General features: G+C 39.2%; 2 protein-coding genes across 4 annotated transcripts; one reads left to right on the top strand and one right to left on the bottom strand.

Annotated features, from left to right (window-relative positions):
- The first annotated feature begins 435 nt into the window (after positions 1 to 435).
- On the top strand, positions 436 to 2,859 carry LOC115582250 (THAP domain-containing protein 1-like). 2 transcript variants are annotated; one of them, XM_030418088.1, is made up of 4 exons: positions 436 to 535; positions 830 to 1,129; positions 2,158 to 2,319; positions 2,607 to 2,859. In XM_030418088.1, the coding sequence occupies exons 2-4, from the start codon at positions 838 to 840 to the stop codon at positions 2,771 to 2,773; spliced, it is 621 nt and encodes a 206-aa protein (XP_030273948.1). In that variant the 5' UTR covers positions 436 to 535; positions 830 to 837; the 3' UTR covers positions 2,774 to 2,859. The 2 variants fall into 2 exon arrangements, with proteins under 2 accessions (XP_030273948.1, XP_030273949.1); XM_030418089.1 differs by lacking the exon at positions 436 to 535 and having other exon boundaries at positions 764 to 1,129.
- Positions 2,860 to 4,213: 1,354 nt separating this feature from the next.
- LOC115582046 (uncharacterized) lies at positions 4,214 to 24,861 on the bottom strand. Of its 2 annotated transcripts, none has more exons than XM_030417759.1 (5): positions 24,420 to 24,861; positions 5,739 to 5,936; positions 5,536 to 5,638; positions 5,118 to 5,419; positions 4,214 to 5,000 (listed from the first exon to the last, which is right to left on the bottom strand). In XM_030417759.1, exons 2-5 carry the CDS (start codon positions 5,892 to 5,894, stop codon positions 4,359 to 4,361), a joined length of 1,203 nt encoding a protein of 400 aa, XP_030273619.1. In that variant the 5' UTR covers positions 5,895 to 5,936; positions 24,420 to 24,861; the 3' UTR covers positions 4,214 to 4,358. The 2 variants fall into 2 exon arrangements, with proteins under 2 accessions (XP_030273619.1, XP_030273618.1); XM_030417758.1 differs by lacking the exon at positions 24,420 to 24,861 and adding an exon at positions 11,766 to 11,954.
- Positions 24,862 to 24,988: the final 127 nt, after the last annotated feature.

Genomic DNA, 24,988 nt, shown 5'->3' with positions numbered 1-24,988 from the left:
GACGCGGCCGCTCCTGATCAGGACTCAAGGCGCCTAGATTTTGTTTCAATAAAGGTTGCTTCTTCATTCCACCCGCCTTGACTCCGCAGACTCCTTTTATGATCAAACTCCATGCCGACACCTTAAAAGGGAGAAGCCCAGATACCACACCTTAATTGCCAAAACTCTGCCTCATAAATCATACAGAATGTGGTAGTAACATACATTGCATCTTTTAATATTTTGCTTCATTGGCTTTAGGTTATGAACAAGATTTGTAAACCATATTCACACTATAAACTACAACTTCTTCATGAAGTTTCACCAGAAAGATATTCTTTTGTAAAAGTGCACCATTGGGAAATATCCCAGTGGTGTAGAAGCGCACCATAGGCCCTTTTCACAGTGACGTCAGACAACTTCCGTTTTGGAGCGAAGCAGGGTATAGCTACATCTGGTTTGAGCCCTTTAAACTGAAGAAGCGGGAACATAGGACAGCGCCAGAGACGTTCTAGTATTGTACAGCGCTCAACAAAATTCAGCATATTTTCTAAAGGTAAGATTTAGACTATAATATTTCACTTGTCGTAGTATATGTCATCTTCATTTTCCTTGGTATCGTTAGCGATCGTTGCAGTTATGTAGCTGCCTTGACGTGCAAAGTAACGTCAAAATGCATGCTAACAGGCAGGCTAACAAGCATAGATCTATGGCTAACAAGCAGCAACTTCAGCTATAGTGAATGAATATGATAACGTTGATAATGCTGTCCACCTATCAGAAACCTAACGTTGTTGTAATTCATCTTCTTTTTCCTCTCCCTGTTTTCCTTGTGTCCATCTCTCGACAGCATACTATATGGCACAATCACTTAGACACTGCTACTGCAGTGTCCCAGGCTGTTCCAACAACAAGAAGAATTTCCCGTATCTCAGTTTCCATGATTTCCCAGCTGATGCTGAGCTTCGTGCCTGTTGGGTGAGGGCAATAAGGAGAGATGAGGGGCCAACTTTTAAAATCCTTCGTGGTAGCACTTATGTCTGCAGTCAGCACTTTACATCAGAGGAGACATATGTTTCTGCCAGTGGGTGCAACAAGCTGAAGAAAGGAGCAGTGCCATCTAGATTCCTGTGGAATGACTGGGGCAAAGGTAAGAGGGCTATGTTAACAAAGGGGAATTGCCGTTTTTTACAATCTGGACCTTATTCATAGCATAAAATACGATCATTTAGCCTACTCACCCAGATAACTTTGGTATCATTACAAGTCGTTCCGACGAAATTAGATCCAGCCGAGAGCCGCGTATATCCATATGATGCGAGCCTACAGGGCAGAGGAATGCAGCCTCTAAATAACACATTATCTGCCACGGAATTCGTTCATTTCACCAATATTTTGTTATGATACGCTAGTGCTATCCTCCTCTGTGTCCGGGGTAACCTGATATCAACATCCGGGGTCTGTAGGTTGAACTACTAACCTCTGACCTGGATGATAATCATCTCTGAATCATAACAAAATATTGGTGAAATGAACGAGTTTCGTAGCAGATAATGTGCTATTTAAAGGCTGCATTCCACTGCCCTATAGACTCGCATTATATGGATATACGCGGCTCTTAAAGATAAGAAGTATGAGAAGAGTGTAAGAAACTGACAATATGTGAGATGGAAAATTCTGATATTTAACCCATACTATGTTTTTGCATGTGTTGTATAATCATGTTTGTAACTGAACTTCTCACCTTGTGATATGTGTTGCTCATTTAACCCGGTTAAATGAGAAACAGGTAAGACAAGCATGACTGATCCACCTCAACCAGATGATGAAATTTGTTTTGTTTTTTTGTTTCACTATTGTGTATCCTCATTAAAGATCACATTTCTTTTTACTTATGATTACTTTGTTTTAGCTAGTTAGTCAAAGGGATTTTCTGTTCTCATCATATTGGAGTTTTTTCCCCTTAGTTAGATAGGGGAACCAAAAGGGTTGCAGGTTTTAGAACATCTAGTTCACTCACCCACTGACTGACTGTTCATGCAGATGTATGTGTGTGACTACATAAATGCTTATTAAAACTCAGATGACGTGTCAAGACTTCTTTTTAAATTCCTCATTGAATAGACAGAAATTATTTTTTGCCACCACAGATGACAATCAACATATTTGTTATTGTAGGAAGAGGCTCACAAGCTCGGGAGTCACCATATCAGCGTGCAAGGAAACGCCTTGCAGAGGCAGATGAAACTGAGATGCCTGTCCCAGAGAGTAGCACAGAGGATGTACCCCATCCAGATCCAGTGCTAACAGACCATGACTACACCTGCCATCCCTCTCCTGGTCAGTATTTAAAAACTTGAGCCCATTCCTTCTTTCTTACAGAAAACTGAGATATGTGTAAATCATATCATTATCTTCATGCTATAAACCTAAATGGCACAGGGTCATGCAGTATCTGACAAGTTATGGCAATGGAGACATTACAGTGTAACTCTAAATATTGTGTTTCTTCACCTCATAAAAGTTAAGAGTTTCTGTTAAGCTCATCGATATCATCCAGTTATGAGTACAAACTGAAAACGGATAAGTGATGCCAAATAAGGTGTGTGCTCTTTTGTCCTCTAAAGGTAAAATGGACAGTGCTGCTAGGATGATTCAGCAGTTGAAGGTGCAAGTGGTTACACTGGAACACGAAATCCAGCAGCTGACACTGAAGAATCAGCAGCCACTGATTTCTAGGTTCTGTGTCACTGATGAGGACTACCGTTACTACACGAGATTCAGCTCCAAGTAGGTCTTCACTGTGTTTTGGGAGTCTGTTTACCCCTCTGCATCGAGGCTTGTCTATTGGTCTAAAGCACAGCGAGCAGCGGAAGTGATAGCTAGCCCACAGCGAAAGCTTGAACTGATAGATGAACTGTTCATGTTCCTCTGTCGCCTAGCAGCTGGGCTTCAGGAAAAGACCTTGTCATCTCTCTTTGAGGTCAGTGTGTCGACTGTTAGTCACATCATTCTAACGTGGACAAGCTACCTCTACCTGGTTCTGGGATCCCTACCATCATGGATGACAAGAGAGCAAGTGCAGGCCACAATGCCTGACAAGTTCAGGCTCTACTGTCCTCAGCTCAGAGTCATCATAGACTGCACTGAGATCCGCTGTGAAACGGCATCTTCCCTCTCATTACAGTCGGAGACATTCTCAAGCTACAAAAATCACACCACCTTCAAAGGTCTGATTGGTGTTGCGCCATGTGGTGTTATCACATTTGTTTCTACTTTGTACACTGGCTCCATTTCAGACATTGAAATAACAAAGAGGTCACACCTTCTACAGCTACTCCAGCCAGGGGATGAGGTAATGGTGGACAAGGGCTTCCTGATTGAGAAGATGCTGTCAGAGGTGGGGGTAAAACTCATCATCCCTCCATTAAAAAACCCAGCTCAGCAAGGAAGACACTCAGAAGACCCAGGCTATTGCTCGTCTGAGGATCCTAGTGGAAAGGGCCATACGCAGGGTGAAGGAATACCACATTTGGGATGGGCTCGTTCCACTCTCTATGGTAGGATCTGTCAATCAGCTTTGGGCCATCTGTTGCCTGATGTCTATCTATCAGGGACCTCTTGATATTAAAGGGGACAAACCAGTCTGAGGCTTCCTATCTTGGATCCTATCTCACTGCAAGTGGCTGTACAGCTGTGGCCGTGTGTATTGTAAATGGTTGCATGTAAATGTTAAGTGAACTGATTGTTTTAAAAATGAAATGCTGTTTTGAAAATAAAATACTGTTTGTACAAAAAATGAAATGCTGTTTTGAAAATAAAATACTGTTTGTACAAAAAATGAAATGCTGTTTTGAAAATAAAATACTGTTTGTACAAAAAATGAAATGCTGTTTTGAAAATAAAATACTGTTTGTACAAAAAATTAAATGCTGATTTGAAAATAAAATACTGTTTGTACAAAAAATGAAATGCTGTTTGGCTTTAATTCTACGTGCGGCGAGGATGACTAAAATAAAGTAAGAACACAAAAACAAGAATGTGTTATTCAGTAAATGGGTACTTTGATTCTAAGGTGTTTGAACTTAGTAACTACATGACCAATGTTCACAAGTTTATAAATCACTGATTCAGTGTCCTTGTATAAACATCAATCTTTAATCATTCACAAAAGTGTGTCATTCTCATAAGAACATGAGATCAGTTCAATTCTGAAAACATTCAAACATTGCAACAAACATTTTGAAACCAATCAAAAAACATTTTTACACATTTGGTGTAGGAGGAACTGTTGTATCAGCTTCATAGGTGATTACCTACTGACCTTTCAAATGTAGCTCTACATCTACTAGCTCTACTACACTACTCTCAAGTCATTTTTAAGCTTTACTACGTAAGAAGACATCCATGTAGATGTTAAAATAGAAGTCATCCAGCTTTTGGCGCATTGACTGGATAATCTCCTCATCCCTAAAGATGCGTTCAACTGTGAAGTCAGTGTGCGTATCTGTAATGAAATCACACCACTGAAGGCCACTTATGGCCAGTTGTCCTTGCACCTGATAATAGTATTTGTGAGTCTTCCGTAAGAAGGCTTTGCCTTTAACTGTGGTCAGGTGTTTCACTTGTGCAACACTTTCCACGTTGCAGATCTTGACCTCTGCCAGGCCAAATGGTGGTACTTCACAAGGGTTGAAGACTTTGGCATCAGGGCTAGCCCCAAGGTGAGGTGCGTCTGGGTGGATTATTACTCCAGAAGGTGTCACTGAAACATCACAAAAATCTGCATACTGCCGCAGAATCTCAGATTCCAGGTCCAAACCTCGTTTCATGGCAGCAGTCTGAGGAGTTCCCCTCAGGATGCGAGAAGCCAAGGCTTTGGCAGAAGACTCCCCACAAACATGGCATATCTCACGGAATCGGCTGGCTGTGAGTCGGGGTTTGCGTACCAGGGTCCATAACTGGCATTCTGACTGCTGCCTGGTTTCAGCTTCAATAGCAGCTGAGATCTCCCGTGTTACCTTTAAAAAAAGGAGAATGAAAAATCAATGCATGTTACATTAATTGTGAATATGAACAGATAACACTCTTAATGTGACAACCCTCGAAAAATAAAGGTTAAATAAATCAATACAAACCTTCAGGCTCTCCAGGTGGCATTGTTGCTTGTAACTGAGCTCATAATTTGCTGGGAATTTAAAATTGTAGCCATCAACAGGTAACTGCGGAAACGCAGGGGCATCAGGGTGTCTAATACAGTCTTTACTTATTTCAGGAGGGCACTGGTAAGAAAGGACAGAGCCAAATGGCACAGGACCAAATTTAGAGTCGACCAAATTAAGGTTCTCAAGCCCATGCAGCAGTTTGCATAACCCTGGTTGTGGATGAATGTCTTTGAGTTTTTCTCCACTGGCCATCATATGAGGATCTGGAAGAGGCCCTGACAAAAATAGAGAAAGAGTAAATGAGAGGAAAGAGGATGAGAGTAGACAAAGACAGGACAGAAGATGAGAATAGAAGAGAATAAAGAGGAGAGTAAAACTCATTCAAACTCACCAGCATATGCTCTGTACAGTGTGCACTTTGCACCAGTCCTTACACTTCTTTTTGTTTTGGGCTTACACACTGTCATATCATGTGTTGCCTCTGGTGCAATTCCCTATAACAATAATAATAATTTTTATTAATAATAATAACAATACAGGCCATGCGAACTGCAAGTCCTACATTTTCAAGAGTAGTAAATATAAATATCTGACCTGTGTCCTTGGCCAGTGCCAGGTCTGCAGCATGCTGGTGCAGGACAGTGGCAATGGCACAGTCTTGAACCCCAAGGTACTGTAGTGTGCTGTCTGAAATAGCAGGGCTACCATGTGATTACACAGAGCTTTACCTGCGGCACAGGAACATGCCATGCACTCCAGTGCCACAGGGTCTTCTCCAGAGTCAATTGTAAACTGGAAATAGAGACATGACGTGTTAAGTTGGATAATTTCTAAATTATTAAAACAGTAACATGACAGAATATGAACGTATGGAACAGCAGGTGTAAACAATTATTTTATTTTTTTTTTATTGAGTGCATTTACATGCCCAGAATAATAATCAGTATGCTGTTAAATTACTCCTCTGGGATACATGAAGTTATTTTAATGGGACTTGAATTGAATTGAATTGAATTGACATGGCCACTCCAATGATAATCCAGAAATACAATAATACGCTGATTATTAGTGAGCATGTAAACACTCGTCAACAGTATCTTTCTCAGCCTTTGTTGTCCTCAACTAACCTAGGCCTTAACAGTTATGTGCGAAGCTGTTTTATTGATTGTGGCTCCTAAAATACTGACATCAGACTGAGAAACACACCGAACCCACAGTGGAACTTTGTGGGATACTGCAAAGTCTGCAACCGCAGCATAACACAACAAAAGACAAAACTGAACCCTAAAATGTTATTTAAAAAACCTGGAGATAATGAGGCTCCTCGTTTTTCTTCATTGACCTATGACAGCGTGCTCTCACTGTGACCGAGTGGTCAACAGCGTTTGACACTGTTCCAAAACAATGTTAGGTGAGAGAGGGCTCGGCATTACACATGAAGGCTAAACGATACTAAACTATATTCGAAGCACAACTCGGTAACAGCTGTGAAACAGAATAGTGGATAAAGCAACAGTTTAATATTTATAAAGCTACCATAGCAACTTAATCAAGAAATAGACAACTAATAGATTATCAAAACACCTGTAGCCTACGTTAAGTTATCATTATCCTAGCATCTAGGCTGGCGGCAAGATGGCGGAGGGAGCAAAACTCGTCTCTGTTCGATGGGAAAAATACTTAAGTCAGGTTAAAGCCGCTCAACTTCCAGTAAGTAATCCCGGACAATTCACAACACAAAGTCTACATGGCTAAAGCTAATATCAACGCTAAAGCTCGTGCTCTCCTACAACACGACTACTGCAGTCCAGAGAACATGAAGACAAACGCCAAAGGCACAAAAAACTATCTAACATCGCCTTCTAAGCCACCAGCTCCGCAGAAAAAACAAAAAGGAGAGGAGAGCACGTTTGCAGGAGCCCGTGCTGAAGATGCTTCAAACGCTGCTATCCTGGCTGCAATTGGGTCACTTCAAAACATGATGGAGGACTTCAAAAAAGAACAAAAACAAAACACGCTCACCATGGCCAGCATCGCAAAAGCAGTAGAATTTAACTCGGCTGAAAGAATGCAAAGAAAAAAACAAAGAGTTGGGAATAGAAGTGAAACAACTCAAGAAGAAAAACACAGAGCTGGAAATGAGAGCTGCAGAGTTGGAGAGATACAAAAGAAGATGGAATTTAAGACTAAATGGCCTGAAGGAAGAAAAAGAAGAAAACACACGTCAGATCATCAAGGACATCATTGGAAAGATCGTGCCACACTGGAAGGAGAACATGGACTTCATCATAGACTCTGTGCATCGTCTAGGACCATACAACGCTGACCGTCCTCGCCAGATCATCATGCAGTTCACTGGAAGACACTTCAGAGATGAACTCTGGCGTACTACCAAACATCACTCAGTCTGCAAGGAGCTCAACATTCGCTTTGCAGAAGATCTCACCAAAGAAGATAGAGAGGCCCGAAAAGCTGTATGGCCAAAGATTGAACAAGCAAGGAAGGCAGGTCTTAAGACTATGTTCCGAGGCCCCCATGCCTTCATCAATGGACAGAGAGTCACACCATGATCAATGTAACATGGGATTTCTAATCCTACAAGCAAGTGAGTTTTGATAAGCAAATTGACATGCTAAAGGTTTTGCTACCATAATAGGTTAGTATTCTTAAATAACACCGTATTCTTGTTTCTAAAACAGTTCAGTTAATTCATCTCAATTTCTGTTTGTTTTGAGTCATATGTTCCAGTTAAAAAATGATATTTCTCTGATGTCTGTTAATGCAAGGGGTCTAAGAAACATGACCAAAAGAAAAAGGGTTTTTTTGTTTTGTAAAGGGAAAAATGCTAATATTATTTTTTTTACAAGAAACGCATTCCAAGATAGAAGACATCACTTTCTGGTCTAAACAATGGGGAGACAAAGTTTTTTTCAGCCATGGTACTTCAAGATCAGCAGGGGTCGCCATCCTACTAAAAAATTTCAAAGGTCAGGTTATTTCTCATATGGCAGATGTTAATGGTCACTGGCTAATGCTCATACTAACCCTTGACGATTTCAAATTCATCTTAACCAATATTTATGGGTACAGCGGGAGCACTGAAAATAAAAACCTATTAGAACAAATTGGCTTACAATTAGATAATATGAAATCAACATACTCAACTGATAACATTATAATAGGTGGTGATCTTAGCTTAGTCCATGATGAATTTTTTGATAAATTTCCTACTAGATTCTCTGCAAGTCATCCAAACAACACCTTTATAAACTTCTGCAATGACCAAAGCTTAACGGATGTTTGGAGACATTTAAATCCAGGAATATTTGAATTTTCATGGTTCAACTCCAATTATAAATCCAGAATTGACCACTGGTTAATTGCAACCCACTTGCTATGCTATGATATCAGCTCTGATATATCTGCTGCTCCACTTACTGATCATAGTGTTATCTATCTATATGTGAAACCTAACAACAGTAGAACTTGCTCTAACAAATATTGGAAATTTAACTCTAGCCTAATTAAAAATAAAGATTACTGTCAAAAGATTAAATCTCTAATTACTGAAATTGTAAACTTGGAAGAACTAACAACGGCCGTTAAAAAATGGTAATTTCTTAAATATAAAATACGCCAATTTACCATCTCATTCAGTAAAAAATGTTTAAAAGATTTCGAGAAAAAAGAACTAGACATTATCAAACAATTAAATGTTTACTGCAACAAACTCAACCCTACTGAAGACGATAAACAGAAAATACTAAATCTTCAACCTAAACTGGATGAAATGTATATTCAAAGAGCACAAGGGGCTTTCATTAGATCGAGAGCTAAATGGATAGAGGAGGGGGGAAAAAACTCTGCATATTTCTGTGGTCTTGAAAAAAGGAGACAAGGAAAAAATAACATCAGTTCCTTGATAGTAAATGATATAGAAATCACAGAACCAAAATTGATCTCCTCAGAAATCCTCAAATTCTATAAACAGCTTTACAGCTCTAAATTCTCTAATGAAGACTGCCATACATTCTTAAAGGATATAGAAACATATATTCCTAAAGTTGAAGATAACTTCAAACAAATATGTGATAGTCAAATAACAATTACTGAACTGGACAGAGTAATTGGCCGCCTATCTCTTAACAAGGCACCGGGCTCAGATGGACTCACAGGAGACTTTTATAGACATTTCTGGGAAGATATTAAAAAACTGCTACATCAAGTATTCCTGGAAATATTTGAAACGTGTATACTTCCACCCACTATGAGACATGGGCTCATCATCTCAATTCCCAAACCTGGCAAAGACCCCAGATTCATAGAAAACAGGAGGCCTATTACTCTTAGAAACTCTGATTATAAATTACTCACCTACATTTTCACTACTCGTCTTCAGACAGGAATTTCAAATCTTATTGCAGAAACACAGTCTGGTTTCTTAAAGGGAAGATCAATCCACAATAATATAAGGCTGGTAATGGACATTATTGAATATAGAAATGAAATTGAACATGATGGTTTCATTTTCTTCTTAGATTTCTATAAAGCGTTTGATTCTGTAGAGCACCCATTTATCTTCCAAGTTCTTAAACATTTAGGTTTTGGAGTCAAATTCAGGAATTTAGTTGGTGGATTATATCAGAATATCAACAGCTGTGTCATGCTACCGTGTGGCACCACCCCCAGTTTTATGTTAATGTGGGAATTCCACAAGGTTTTCCCATTTCACCATATTTATTCATATTAGTCACAGAAATGTTAGCAATTTACATTAAAAATTGTAATGAAATAAAAAATTTAAATGTCTTTGGCACCAATATTGTCATCAGCCAACTTGCGGATGACACAACACTATTTGTACAAGACAGACACCAAATCCCAATAACAATGTAAAAAATCGAAAAATTCTCCAAAGCTTCAGGATTAACTTTTAACTTAAACAAATGTGAATTATTTGCAATTCATGATACAACTCTAAAAGACATCTGTAACATCCCTATCAAGTCAGAAATTAAATACCTCGTAATACACCTTACAAAAGACCAAAAACAAAGTCAATACTTAAATGTAGAAAAAAAAATAAAAGAGAGTAAAGCCATATTAAACTCATGGCTCCAAAGAGACCTCTCAGTGCTCGGCCGAATTTACCTAACCAAGATGGAATGTTTATCAAGGTGCATTTACCCAGCCTACTCTAATGCCATTTCAAATAAACTAATCAAATCTATTAACCAAATTAATCTGAATTTTATTTGGAGAAACAAGCCACACTATATGAAAAAAAGCAATATGGTTAAAGAAATTAAAGATGGTGGTTTAAAAGTTATTGATTTTGATTGCCTCAATGGAACTTTAAAAATTAATTGGCTGAAATCTTGGATCAAACATAGCAACTCATTTTGGTACTCTGTTCATTGGTATGAGAGGAATATGTGGTCTGTGATTGACTTAATGGATGCCAATGGTAATCTCTTAGATTATCAACAGTTTTGCACTAAACATAAATTCAACCCTCCCAAATCAGACTTTATTAAATTACAAAAAGCACTTCCTCATGGATTTATTTTTATAACCAAAAATATATTGGCCCACCAACCTATTATACCACAACTGGGCCCATTGTCAATACAGGGGATTTTAATCCTGGACAAAAAATGTAACAATCATTTTATAAGAAACTGCCTCACTGAAACATTGTTTCCCGGCAGACAAAATAAAAATAATATCCTACATACATTTGACAATAAATCAATTGATAAACTAAGAACAATGTACCTAACATTTCCCATACCCCCCAAAGTGAAAGAAACACACTTTAAAATTATGAACAACATTTATCCTTCTAAAGAATTACTTAGACTACGCTTTAATATCGATGACAATTTATGCACATTCTGTGAAAATGAAATTGAAACCACGGACCACATCTTCTTCTCATGTGATATAATACAAACATTCTGGTTTAACATTCACAATTGGATCAAACAAAAAATGGTATTGTTTCCAGCTATCTCTAGAGATGATGTTACTTTTGGGTTGATCTTACAAAACAAAAATGATGAACTCTGTTGCAATGTAATACTTTGTCTAGCCAAATTTTTCATCCACAAGAATAGAGTTATGAAGTCATCGCCCAAATTTATTGTCTTCATGAATGAATTTAAATTGTACATGAAACCTCTAAAACAGAAATGAAGGCACAAAAATTATATGATAACTTAAAGAATTTTCCCACTGAAATAGATAGTTAAGACTAATTTGAATCCCCCTTGAAATACAAAAAAAAAAAAGAAAAAATCAATGTTTATTCTATTTTATATACTTATTTTTCATTATTTATTTGAGATGTTTGTTTTAATTTTATTTCAATTGCTCTGAATGTATTATATTGAAACACTAATGTGTATGTTCTTATTGTGAGTTGACTTGCACTAATGTTGGATGATGTTCACCTGGCAATTTCTATATACTTGCGCAATGTATGTACTATGAAAAACGTGCCAGATTTGTTTATTTTGTATGGTTTCAATAAAGGAGAGGAGAAAAAATTTTTTTTTTAAATTAAAAAAAATCCTAGCATCTCCGCTAACGTCAGAGCTAAGAAGACAAAACACTTACCTTCATAATCAAACAGGTACTGTTCTATAAAGAACTTGTAACCCTTGTCCAGTTTAGAGGCTGGAGTTTTTGACAGTTTTTCTGCCAGTCTGTGTACGTCTCCTAAACGAAATTTTGGGAGCTTGAGGAGTGACTGTGTGAAATCCATTTTGGAAACACCGCTCACTGAGATAGCGGAAGCAACGACGGAAGTCATGATACCCTGCTTCGCTCCAAAACGGAAGTTGTGTGACGTCATGTGAAAAGGGCCTATTGGGATATTTCAGAATAGCAAAAATCATATATATATATATATATATATATATATATATATATAGCTATAAAGTAGTGTTTTTTGGATTACCTACAATTGCCTAATACAATCAGATACTGTATTAAAAATAAAAGATAACATTTATGTACGTTAAAAAGTAATTACGAAGTCCTACACTTCGCAGGTGTCTAAATGCAGCAAGTTTCGAAATCCCTACTGTCCTGAACGAAGCACGATTAAGGTACTGGATGTGGGCGGGGCTGGACCTTCCCTGGCCCTTCCCGCAGGCTGCAGCCGTTAGTTGTTGTTTTTTTTTTTTTATTCTTTATTGAAACAGTACAAAAATAAACAATTCTGGCACGTTTTTCATAGTACATACATTGCGCAAGTATATAGAAAATGCCAGGTGAACATCATCCAACATTAGTGCAAGTCAACTCACAATAAGAACATTATTAGTGCTTCAATATAATACATTCAGAGCAATTGAAATACAATTAAAACAAACATCTCAAAATAAATAGTGAAAAATAAAATATATAAAAAATAGAATAAACATTGATTTTTTTTATAAGGGGGATTCAAATCATTAACTATCTATTTCAGTGGGAAAATTCTTTAAGTTATCATATCATTTTTGTGCCTTCATTTCTGTTAGAAGTTTTAGAGAGTTCATGTACAATTTAAATTCATTCATGAAGACAATAGATTTGGGGGGATGGGCGATGACTTCATAACTCTATTCTTGTGGATGAAAAATTTGGCTAGACAAAGTATTACATTGCAACAGAGTTCATAATTTTTGTTTTGCAAGATCAAACCGAAAGTGATATCATCTCTAGAGATAGCAGCTGGAAACAATATGATTTTTGTTTGATCCAATTGTGAATGTTAAGCCAGAATGTTTGTATTATATCACATGAGAAGAAGATGTGGTCCGTGGTTTCAATGTCATTTTCACAGAATGTGCATAAATTGTCATCGATATTAAAGCATAGTCTAAGTAATTCTTTAGAAGGATAAATGTTGTTCATAATTTTAAAGTGTGTTTCTTTCATTTTGGGGGTATGGGAAATGTTAGGTACATTGTTCTTAGTTTATCAATTGATTTATTGTCAAATTTATGTAGGATATTATTTTTATTTTGTCTGCCGGGAAACAATGTTTCAGTGAGGCAGTTTCTTATAAAATGATTGTTACATTTTTTGTCCAGGATTAAAATCCCCTGTATTGACAATGGGCGCAGTTGTGGTATTATAGGTTGGTGGGCCAATATATTTTTTGTTAGAAAAAATAAATCCATGAGGAAGTGCTTTTTGTAATTTAATAAAGTCTGATTTGGGAGGGTTGAATTTATGTTTAGTGCAAATTTTTTGATAATCTAAGAGATTACCATTGGCATCCATTAAGTCAACCACAGACCACATATTCCTTTCATACCAATCCTGATAATATAATGATTTATTTCGGTATAATACATATCTATTATTCCAAAGCATAGTAGTGTGGGGTGAAAAGTTATGCACATATAGCATTTTCCAATACAATAGAATTTGTTTATGAAACTCCGACAATGATATAGGTAATTTATCGATGTTGAAGTCTGCCATAAGAAGACATTTTAAACCTCCAATCTTATTGAATAGGGAATTTGGAACACAGTACCAAAATGAGTTGCTATGTTTGATCCAAGATTTCCGCCAATTAATTTTTAAAGTTCCATTAAGGCAATCAAAATCAATGACTTTTAAACCACCATCTTTAATTTCTTTAACCATATTGCTTTTTTTCATATAGTGTGGCTTGTTTCTCCAAATAAAATTCAGATTAATTTGGTTAATAGATTTGATTAGTTTATTTGAAATGGCATTAGAATAGGCTGGGTAAATGCACCTTGATAAACATTCCATCTTGGTTAGGTAAATTCGGCCAAGTATTGAGAGGTCTCTTTGGAGCCATGAGTTTAATTTGGCTTTACTCTCTTTTATTTTTTTTCTACATTCAAGTATTGACTTTGTTTTTGGTCTTTTGTAAGGTGTATTCCAAGGTATTTAATTTCTGACTTGATAGGGATGTTACAGATGTCTTTTAGAGTTGTATCATGAATTGCAAATAATTCACATTTGTTTAAGTTCAAAGTTAACCCTGAAGCTTTGGAGAATTTTTCGATTTTTTACATTGTTATCGGGATTTGGTGTCTGTCTTGTACAAATAGTGTTGTGTCGTCCGCAAGTTGGCTGATGACAATATTGGTACCTAAGACATTTACATTTTTTATTTCATCACAATTTTTAATGTAAATTGCTAACATTTCTGTGACTAATATGAATAAATATGGTGAAATGGGACAACCTTGTGGAATTCCCACATTAACATTAAAACTGGGGGTGGTGCCACAAGGTAGCATGACACAGCTGTTGATATTCTGATATAATCCACCAACTAAATTCCTAAATTTGACTCCAAAACCTAAATGTTTAAGAATTTGGAAGATAAATGGGTGCTCTACAGACTCGAACGCTTTGTAGAAATCTAAGAAGAAAAGAAAACCATCATGTTCAATTTGATTTCTATATTCAATAATGTCCATTACCAGCCTTTTATTATTGTGGATTGATCTTCCCTTTAAGAAACCAGACTGTGTTTCTGCAATAAGATTTGAAATTCCTGTCTGAAGACGAGTGGTGAAAATGTAGGTGAGTAATTTCTAATCAGGGTTTCTAAGAGTAATAGGCCTTCTGTTTTCTATGAATCTGGGGTCTTTGCCGGGCTTAGGAATTGAGATGATGAGCCCATGTCTCATAGTGGATGGAAGTATACAAGTTTCAAATATTTCCAGGAATACTTGATGTAGCAGTTTTTTTATATCTTCCCAGAAATGTCTATAAAAGTCTCCTGTGAGTCCGTCCAAGCCCGGTGCCTTGTTAAGAGATAGGCGGCCAATAACTCTGTCCAGTTCAGTAATTGTTATTTGACTATCACATATTTGTTTGAAGTTATCTTCAACTTTAGGAATATATTTTTCTATATCCTTTAAGAATGTATGGCAGTCTTCATCAGAGAATTTAGAGCTGTAAAGCTGTTTATAGAATTTGAGGATTTCTGAGGAGATTAATTTTGGTTCTGTGATTTCTATATCTTTTACTATCAAGGAACTGATGTTATTTTTTCCTTGTCTCCTTTTTTCAAGACCACAAAAATATGCAGTTTTTTTCCCCCTCCTCTATCCATTTAGCTCACGATCTAATGAAAGCCCCTTGTGCTCTTTGAATAAACATTTCATCCAGTTTAGGTTGAAGATTTAGTATTTTCTGTTTATCGTCTTCAGTACGGTTGAGTTTATTGCAGTAAACATTTAATTGTTTGATAATGTCTAGTTCTTTTTTCTCTAAATCTTTTTTAAAAAATTTACTGAATGAGATGGTAAATTATGGAATTAGATTTGTGCCAAAAGAAACAAACAAAACTTCTTAAATGTCAAACAAAAACAGGAATTTGAGAGAACATAAAACTCATTTCAAAAATAAAACTTAGAACTGCAATCAAATAATTTGTCAAATAGTGTAAAATATTGGTCTTTTACTCTTCTAATAATGCATTATTTTGTTTACGGTTTCCTCTGCTGGTCTCTCTCCGCTCAGACTTTTGCACTGACTCTCAGCTTTGCGGTCTCTCTGCAGTTCTGTCTTGTTTGCGCTCCCTGACTTTTTGTTTGTAGTTTTGGCACAAACCTCTCGGGTGGGCGGGCCTTTTCAGCAGAGCGTCCCCATTGGCTAATTAGATTTTGACTGACACAGCTCAGTACCTATGGGTAGGTAGCTAGCGCGCTAAACGACCCCGGCTTTAAAACGGAGAGAAAAAGAAGATTCTCACCTATTATGGTAGCAAAACCTTTAGCATGTCAATTTGCTTATCAAAACTCACTTGCTTGTAGGATTAGAAATCCCATGTTACTTTGATCATGGTGTGACTCTCTGTCCATTGATGAAGGCATGGGGGCCTCGGAACATAGTCTTAAGACCTGCCTTCCTTGCTTGTTCAATCTTTGGCCATACAGCTTTTCGGGCCTCTCCGTCTTCTTTGGTGAGATCTTCTGCGAAGTGGATGTTGAGCTCCTTGCAGACTGAGTGATGTTTGGTAGTATGCCAGAGTTAATCTCTGAAGTGTCTTCCAGTGAACTGCATGATGATCTGGCGAGGACGGTCTGCGTTGTATGGTCCTAGACGGTGCACAGAGTCTATGATGAAGTCCATCTTCTCCTTCCAGTGTGGCACAATCTTTCCGATGATGTCCTTGATGATCTGACGTTTGTTTTCTTCTTTTTCTTCATTCAGGCCATTTAGTCTTAAATTCCATCTTCTTTTGTATCTCTCCAACTCTGCAGCTCTCATTTCCAGCTCTGTGTTTTTCTTCTTGAGTTGTTTCACTTCTATTCCCAACTCTTTGTTTTTTTCTTTGCATTCTTTGATTTCAGCCGAGTTAAATTCTACTGCTTTTGCGATGCTGGCCATGGTGAGTGTGTTTTGTTTTTGTTCTTTTTTGAAGTCCTCCATCATGTTTTGAAGTGTCCCAATTGCAGCCAGGATACCAACGTTTGAAGCATCTTAAGCATGGGCTCCTGCAAACGTGCTCTCCTCTCCTTTTTGTTTTTTCTGCGGAGCTGGTGGCTTAGAAGGCAATGGGCCTCATTCATGAACAGTTCTTACGAACAAATTTGTTCTTAAGTCCCACTTACGAAGATTTTATGAAGATTGTGGCATTCATGAATTTTTCCTTATCTAGGATTTTTTCTTAGGCAAGAACAAATCCTACGAACACTCAGGAGTACTCTTACGCATATTTCAGTGCCGAAATGTTGGCATGGTTGTGTGTTCTTCTCTTGTGTAGTTCAATAAAATGCAATATTACAGTGATAATTCTGTCATATTTATTCATTTATTTATTTATTTCATATTTTTGGTAATTTACAAAGAATTTAAATTCTAAAATAATTTAAATGTGCCAATTATTTAAGATAAATCAAGTAAATTGGAAACATGCCATCAATTAGTAACCCCCCCACCCTCTTTATACGTGGCATTTCACCATCCAATGCTCGCAAAACAATGGCATATATATTGCTCCTGCGGCTTTCATCAATGTAAGAACAATTCTGAGGCTTACGAACAAGTTGGTGAATCTGACGTAGGGTTTTCTTAAGGAACCTCTTAAGAACAAGTTAAGAAAGAATCTAAGAAGATTCTTAAGAAGATATTGGTGAATGAGGCCCATTGTTAGTTTTTTGTGCCTTTGGCGTTTGTCTCCATCTCTGGACCACATTAGTCGTGTTGTAGGAGAGCGCGAGCTTTAGCGTTGATATTAACTTTAGCCATGTAGTCTTTTGTGTTGTGAAATGTCCGGGATTACTTACTGGAAGTTGAGCGGCTTTAACCCGACTTCAGTATTTTTCCCATCGAACAGTGACGAGTTTTGTGAGTTTTGAGACCGTATTTACATTTTAAAGGTTTTGCCACTCGGAGCTGTTTACATCGCGTCTGCTCCCTCCGCCATCTTGCCGCGCCCCCGGCTGCAGCCGTTAGTACTTGTGGGACTCTGTTTAGTAGAAGAGTACAGGCTGTGGGAGGAGCCATGGGCCTCTGCTGCTGTTGCTGTTGGTACTCCTTGGCTACTGTTGCAAGGACTTGGTTTGTTGCTAGCTAGCTGATAGTTTTGTGCCGTGTTCCAATATCCATACTTCTCGTACTTACTTTGAGTACTTAGGGTGTTCCGATATCGATTGTGGCGAAAAAAAGTGTACTTAAAGGACCCGGATGTTGCCCTCATAACGGCAAAAACTTTGAGTGTGCAACGATGTACACTTTACGCACTCAACGGCCGCCATCTTGTCTACGTAGCAGAAGAAGCGGAGCCAGGCAGAAGCACTCAGCTCGGATATTTTTTAAAATAGCTACTGAGACAACAGCGCCTGCAGCGGAGCCATATTGCAGGATTGTAGGACTGTAATTGTTAAAAAGTAAAGTCGTAGATGTCTTATGTTCACCGTTCAAAGCGGGATGTTTTTGGCGGGTGAAGAGCCGCGGCGGCTGTCGCGATCGTAATTTTCGGTAAGGGCACCACGGAGTTTTAGATTTGGAACAACACTCACCGGCTGAAATCTGCGTACTTACAAGTGCGGATAGTGTACTACGTTTAAGTGTACTAATGGAAGTATGGATATTGGAACACAGCTTGGGTCTCAGACTCGCGGCCCGCGGGCCAATTGCGGCCGCGGGACGATATTTTGTGGCCCCCGCCTTGATAGGAAAGTTTAATGTTAGTGCGGACCCTGAGTTTTGTGTGAATGGCACTTTGCCGCGTTGTGTGTGGAAGGTCCCTTGTTGTGCTTGGAAGGTTCCTTTGGCTCCCGGGGGCGGGTCATCGGCCGGGCTTGATGCAAGCAGAGAAACATTTCACATCAACAATGGCGGCGCCCGTGTAACACCGCATAGCCGTAAAAGAATTACTACTTCTTGGACGAAGTCAATGTTAACGGCATTACCGAGGCGGGCAGACCTCCAACGGGGCCACTCAGCCAGCTCCCGCCCACCGTCCCGCGTCGGGGCCGGTGGAATGAGGCTGGGCTGGGGCCTCGTCGGGGGTCTGTCCGGCTCGGTGGTCAGCGGAACATCGGTGTTGGCTAGGATACAACGCCGCTAGCTTAGCAGCCATAATGTAGTAACCATCCAAAGCAGACTTACCACAAGTTATGAGATTGTGAAATGATGGTAAATGATCCTGTAGAAGCCACAAGTCCGTATGATATCAACCTTGTTATCAGAAAAACATGTTTTATTCACGATGTCATGGAAAAAATACTACACTACCCACGATCCTGTAGTGTAACAGCGATGTCTCTGATTGGTGGAGCTCGCTATTACCATGGAAATGTTTACGCAAACCGCGAAATTCACTTCCGGAACCGGAGCCCTTTAAACAGTGGGCGGTAACTTATGGAGGACCAAACCTGACATAAGTATAATAAAAATAAATAAATGCATAAATGCATAAATAAATACATAAATAAATAAATAAATGCTGAAATAAATGTATAAATAAATAAATGCATAAATAAATACATGCATAAATAAATGAATAAATAAATAAATGCTGAAATAAATGTATAAATAAATAAATACAAGTATAAATAAAAGAATAAATGCTTTTTATTTATTTATACATTTCTGTTCACCTACATTTATTTATTTCTGTATTTCTGTTCACCTACATTTATTTATTTCTGTATTTCTGTTCACCTACATATATTTATTTCTGTATTTCTGTGTCCATATGTAAATGAGGAGGTAGGAGGTCCTAACCTCAGTCAAGAGCATGATTGGTCAAATCGGAGAGCCAGACAAAAGCAAACGATTCCTGATCTCAAGCCTCGCTCTCTGTAACGTTGTAAACAGCTCCAGTTAGCTTAATGGCCTCGACCAGTGTGACAGGTTAACTGGCGTTCATTTTAACTTGCGAGGGTCCCAGATGTGCTGGTGGTGTGGTTTGAGAATCCTGTCTGGAGAGCCATGTCCGCTAACCAGGAAAAACATTCTGCTCATCGCTCCAAGTCATGTATACGTGTATTCGTTTTGACGTGGCTTGAACACTTCTATCCACACGGAGAAGCCGGGGCTGCGACTTGCAAACCACTGCTAGACGAGCGCTACAGAGCACAAATCGTCCAAAAGTGCATGTTGTCGGTCTCATATCTTTGTCGTGAATCTCTGTACTCTTAAACAACTCATGTGTGGAACAGTATTAAGTATTTGTTCACGCCGAGCGGCTCGAGAGCGGCGTGGACACCGCTGTTAGTAGTTAGCTGTTAGCTGCTCGCTGTAGCGCTAAGAGCGTAGCGTCCAGGTTAACTGTTGACACATGTTACCACCGAGAGTGAGATACATGTCTGGGCTTTCCTATGAACCATTGTCGCTACTGGTGTTTGTATCACAGGTTGATCTGGACGTCTCACGATTTGCCACAGCTGACTGACCTCACGCTGAGCTCGGGCTGGATGTCAACGTACTCTGCAGACTGTTTGAACAGCAGGCTGCATGACAGTGTACAGTTTTCACACCGACTTAGCTTCAGCTTAATAACGATGTAATCGGCTCGGAACGATGGCTTTAAGCGACCATTTGAACAGTGCGGAATGAAAAATACCCGATGGTAACCGGTGTCACAAGGTAACCTGGACGCTGCGCTACAGCGAGCAGCTAACAGCTAACATAAGAGCTCAAATATGGAATTAGATTTGTGCCAAAAGAAACAAACAAAACTTCTTAAATGTCAAACAAAAACAGGAATTTGAGAGAACATAAAACTCATTTCAAAATTAAAACTTAGAACTTGCAATCAAATAATTTGTCAAACAGTGTAAAATATTGGTCTTTTACTCTTCTAATAATGCATTATTTTGTTTACGGTTCCCTCTGCTGGTCTCTCTCCGCTCAGACTTTTGCGCTGACTCTCAGCTTTGAGGTCTCTCTGCAGCTCTGTCTCGTTTGCGCTCCCTGACTTTTTGTTTGCAGTTTTGGCACAAACCTCTCAGATGGGCGGGCCTTTTCAGCAGAGCGTCCCCATTGGCTAATTAGTTGTTGACTGACACAGCTCAGTACCTATGGTTAGATAGCTAGCACGCTAAATGACCCTGGCTTTAAAACGGAGAGAAGAGATGACGAGGACGACAACGACACTGAAGAACAATATATGTATGTCATAACTACTTACATTTCACTTGTTTTTCTTGTTGTGGGTTGTTACTGTTGGTCTTCATTGTCCTCGTCATCTTCTTCTTCTCTCCGTTTTAAAGCTGGGGTCGTTTAGCGCGCTAGCTACCTACACATAGGTACTGAGCTGTGTCAGTCAAAATCTAACTAGCCAATGGGGACACTCTGCTGAAAAGGCCCGCCTACCCGAGAGGTTTGTGCCAAAACTGCAAACAAAAAGTCAGGGAGCGCAAACGAGAAAGAGCTGCAGAGAGAGCGCAAAGCTGAGAGTCAGCGCAAAAGTCTGAGCGGAGAGAGACCAGCAGAGGGAACCGTAAACAAAATAATGCATTATTAGAAGAGTAAAAGACCAATATTTTACACTATTTGACAAATTATTTGATTGCAAGTTCTAAGTTTTATTTTTTAAATGAGTTTTATGTTCTCTCAAATTCCTGTTTTTGTTTGACATTTAAGAAGTTTTGTTTGTTTCTTTTGGCACAAATCTAATTCCATACTCAAAGGGGTCTCCACTCCGCTCTCGAGCCGCTCGGCGTGAACAAATGCCTCAGCCTGTTCCACCCATGAGTTATTTGAGAGTACAGACATTCACGACAAAGATATGAGACCGACAACATGCACTTTTGGACGATTTGTGCTCTGTAGCGCTCGTCTAGAATACACATGACTTGGAGCGATGAGCAGAATGTTTTTCCTGGTTAGCGGACATGGCTGAGGACCCCTCTCTCTCCAGACGGGATTCTCAAACCACACCACCAGCACACGTGGGACCCTCGCAAGTTAAAATGAACGCCAGTCAAATTCATAACTAAACCAGAGCTACATGAACAAATGTCAACAACTGCAGCTAACAGTTAGCTGAGCGGGCTTGCTGGTAGCCAGCAACATTCCTGTACAGTGTACAGAAATCAGCGCTGCTAGTAAGGCAGAAGTAGTAGACCCTCATCGAGCACACTCCTTTAACCAATCATGCTCTTGACTGAGGTTAGGACCTCCTACCTCTTCATTTACATATGGACACAGATATACAGAAATAAATATATGTAGGTGAACAGAAATACAGAAATACAGAAATAAATATATGTAGGTAAACAGAAATACAGAAATAATTAAATGTAGGTGAACAGAAATACAGAAATAAATAAATGTAGGTGAACAGAAATGTATAAATAAATAAAAAGCATTTATTCTTTTATTTATACTTGTATTTATTTATTTATACATTTATTTCAGCATTTATTTATTTATGTATTTATTTATGCATTTATTTATTTATTTATTTATTTATACTTATGTCAGGTTTGGTCCTCCATAGTAACTGTTGATCTGACTGAATCTGCATTCATACTTTGGCTAATTAGCAACGTTAATCACTTGATTGAAACTTTATTGCGGAGTGACATCAAGTTGAATAAATTTATCTCGTCACACAGACCCAGTCATGTCTTTTTCAAAGCCTGCAGTGAAGAGAAAGGTTGGTGACGAGCACAGACAATTTCAGGAGAAGTGGGAGACTCAATATTTCTTTGTTGAGCACAGAGGCACCCCGACCTGTCTTATTTGCACAGAGAAAGTTGCGGTTCACAAGGAATACAACTTGAAACGTCATTATTCAACTAGACATGCTGAGGAGTATGCAAAATACCAGGGAGATGAGAGAGCCAACCAGGTTGCCAGTCTTAAAACATGTCTACTGAGGCATCAAGATTTCTTCAAGAAAGCAACCAAAGAGAATAACTCAGCAGTCGAAGCTGACTACATGGTTAGTGAGATGATTGCTAAGGCGGGAAAGCCATTCACAGAAGGCGAGTTTGTTAAAAAAGTGCATGTTACAGGCTGCAAGTATAGTCTGTCCGGAAAAGAAGGGTCAGTTTAGCAACGTTAGCCTTTCTGCCAACACTGTGGCAGAGCGCATTTCTGACCTGTCAAATAACATTTACTATCAACTGCGTGAGAAAGCCAAATGTTTCCATGCATACTCAGTCGCTCTTGATGAGAGCACAGACATCACTGACACTGCCCAGCTCGCAATGTATGTCCGTGGTGTTGATGACAATTTTGAATTGATGGAGGAGTTGCTCAGGGTAATGCCAATGCATGGCCAGACCACCGCTCAGGAGATATTTCGCCAGCTGTGTGATGCCATAGTGGATGCTGGTTTGCCATGGAATAGGTTTGTTGAAATAACAACCGACAGAGCGCCATCAATGACAGGGAGGAAAAATGGACTGGTGGCACTTGTTAAAAAAAAAACTGGAAAAGGAGGGTGTGGAGGAGGCCATTGCTCTGCACTGCATTATCCATCAGCAGGCCCTTTGCAGCAAATGCCTTAAGTTTGACAATGTGATGTCTGTCATTGTGAAATGCATCAACCAAATAAAATCCAGGGGCTTAAAGCACCGGCAGTTCCGTGTTTTTTTGGAGGAAATGGAGTCTGAATATGAGGATGTGCTCTACTTCACCGAGGTACGTTGGCTCAGCAGAGGAAACGTCTTAAAGAGATTTTTTGAGTTGAGAGCAAAAGTAAAAGCCTTCATGGAGAAGGATGGGGTGGCTGTTCCTATGCTAAGTGATCCCAAATGGCTCATGGACTTAGCTTTTCTTGTTGACATCACGCATGAGCTGAATGTACTGAACAAGAAGTGACAAGGTCAGGGGCAGCTCATCAGTGCTGCCTATGACAACGTGAGAGCATTTTCCACAAAACTTGTTTTATGGAAAGCCCAGCTCTCTCAGACAAACCTTTGCCATTTTCCAGCATGCAAGGCACTCGTGGACGCAGGCACACCATTCAGTGGTGAGAAGTATGTTGATGCCATTGTGAAGCTACAGGAGGAATTTGATCACAGACTTGATTGCAGACTTCAAGACGCACAGAGCTACTTTTCAAATTTTTGCAGACCCCTTCTCCTTTGATGTGCAAGATGCCCCTCCTGAGCTTCAAATGGAGCTCACTGACCTATAGTGCAACTCTGACCTCGAAGCCAAGTTCAGGGAGGTGAGTGGGAAAGCACACAAGCTTGGGCAATTTTTGAGAGAATTGCCCCCCAGCTTCCCTGAGCTTTCCCGAATGTTCAAGCGGACCATGTGCCTTTTTGGGAGCATATATCTGTGCGAAAAGCTCTTCTCCACCATGAACTTAAATAAGTCTAAGTACAGGTCTAGACTTAGTGATGATCATCTTAAAGCCATATTGAGGGTCTCAACTGCTTCCTCCCTCAAGCCAAATGTGGCTCAGCTTTGTGAGAGGAAGCGCTGCCAGGTCTCTCGCAGCAAGGAGTAGGCAAGAGAAGCCATGTTTAGAAGAACTGTTCATGTTTTTCAATGTTCATTCATGTTCAGGACAGTTCATGCTCAGAAGAACCGTTCATGTTCTTCAATGTTCATTCATGTTCAGAAGAACCGTTCACGTTCAAAAGAACCCATTCGAGTTAAAGAACTGTTAATAATGTTGTCAAGATTGGATATTTTTTGTGGAATACCTGATACGGCCCAGCCTCACCCAGACTCTGCCTCCAGCGGCCCCCAGGTAAATTGAGTTTGAGACCCCTGGTTTATGTAGTTTTTAACAGTTAACGTTGTTACATGTTTTATAAATATTTTCATAGGTTGTATTGTCTTCCTGATGTTCTCACTCACTTGATTCTTTGACTTCCTCTTCTTAGCTTGGTGTCACTTAGCCATCAGGACAGATGAGCTAACTGAGTTAGTCTGGCAGTTGGTTAGCAGTTGGTTGGATTTTCTCTTTGGCTTTCCTGTTGAGTTGTATTTCTTTCTGGGTTTTTTTGCTTCCAGGGTGGCAATTCCTTGAAGCAATGGTGTCTTCTTCTTTTCGTCCTCTAATTTTGTCAAGAAAAGGAAACTTGATCTCATTTTGAAACAGAAAAAAGTGAACATCTTCAGGAGCTCATGATGCTGCTGCTGATCTCTCTCTATCCATCTCTTCGACTCTCCATCTGTCTCTCCATCCCTCACTATCTCTCTCTGTCTCTCTCCATCTGTCTCTTCATCTCTATCCATCCCTTGATCTCTCTCTCTCCCCGTCTGTCTAAACACGACAGAGCACCCAAAACCTTTGACTGTCACACAGAGCTGAATACTTTATGGAGGCATCAAAACAGACTAATTGTTATAGACAGGCACTCATTTGTTAAATGGGCTTGATGCAAACCTTGATTTACACTGTATACAATGGAAGAAAGCAAGTT

The sequence above is a fragment of the Sparus aurata genome, chromosome 5, assembly GCF_900880675.1.
Source record: "Sparus aurata chromosome 5, fSpaAur1.1, whole genome shotgun sequence".
Taxonomy (NCBI): Eukaryota; Metazoa; Chordata; class Actinopteri; order Spariformes; family Sparidae; genus Sparus; species Sparus aurata.
The sequence above is the reverse complement of the archived record's forward strand: the minus strand, read 5'-3'. Positions and strand labels throughout refer to the sequence as shown.

Coding starts and splice junctions, on each gene's coding strand:
- LOC115582250 (XM_030418088.1), top strand. CDS start 838: ATGGCACAATCACTTAGACACTGCTACTGCAGTGTCCCAGGCTGTTCC. Junction 1,130..2,157: donor GTGGAATGACTGGGGCAAAG/GTAAGAGGGCTA, acceptor TTGTTATTGTAG/GAAGAGGCTCACAAGCTCGG. Junction 2,320..2,606: donor CACCTGCCATCCCTCTCCTG/GTCAGTATTTAA, acceptor TGTCCTCTAAAG/GTAAAATGGACAGTGCTGCT.
- LOC115582046 (XM_030417758.1), bottom strand. Junction 5,420..5,535: donor ACTGTACAGAGCATATGCTG/GTGAGTTTGAAT, acceptor TATTTTTGTCAG/GGCCTCTTCCAGATCCTCAT. Junction 5,001..5,117: donor GCCACCTGGAGAGCCTGAAG/GTTTGTATTGAT, acceptor CTTTTTTTAAAG/GTAACACGGGAGATCTCAGC.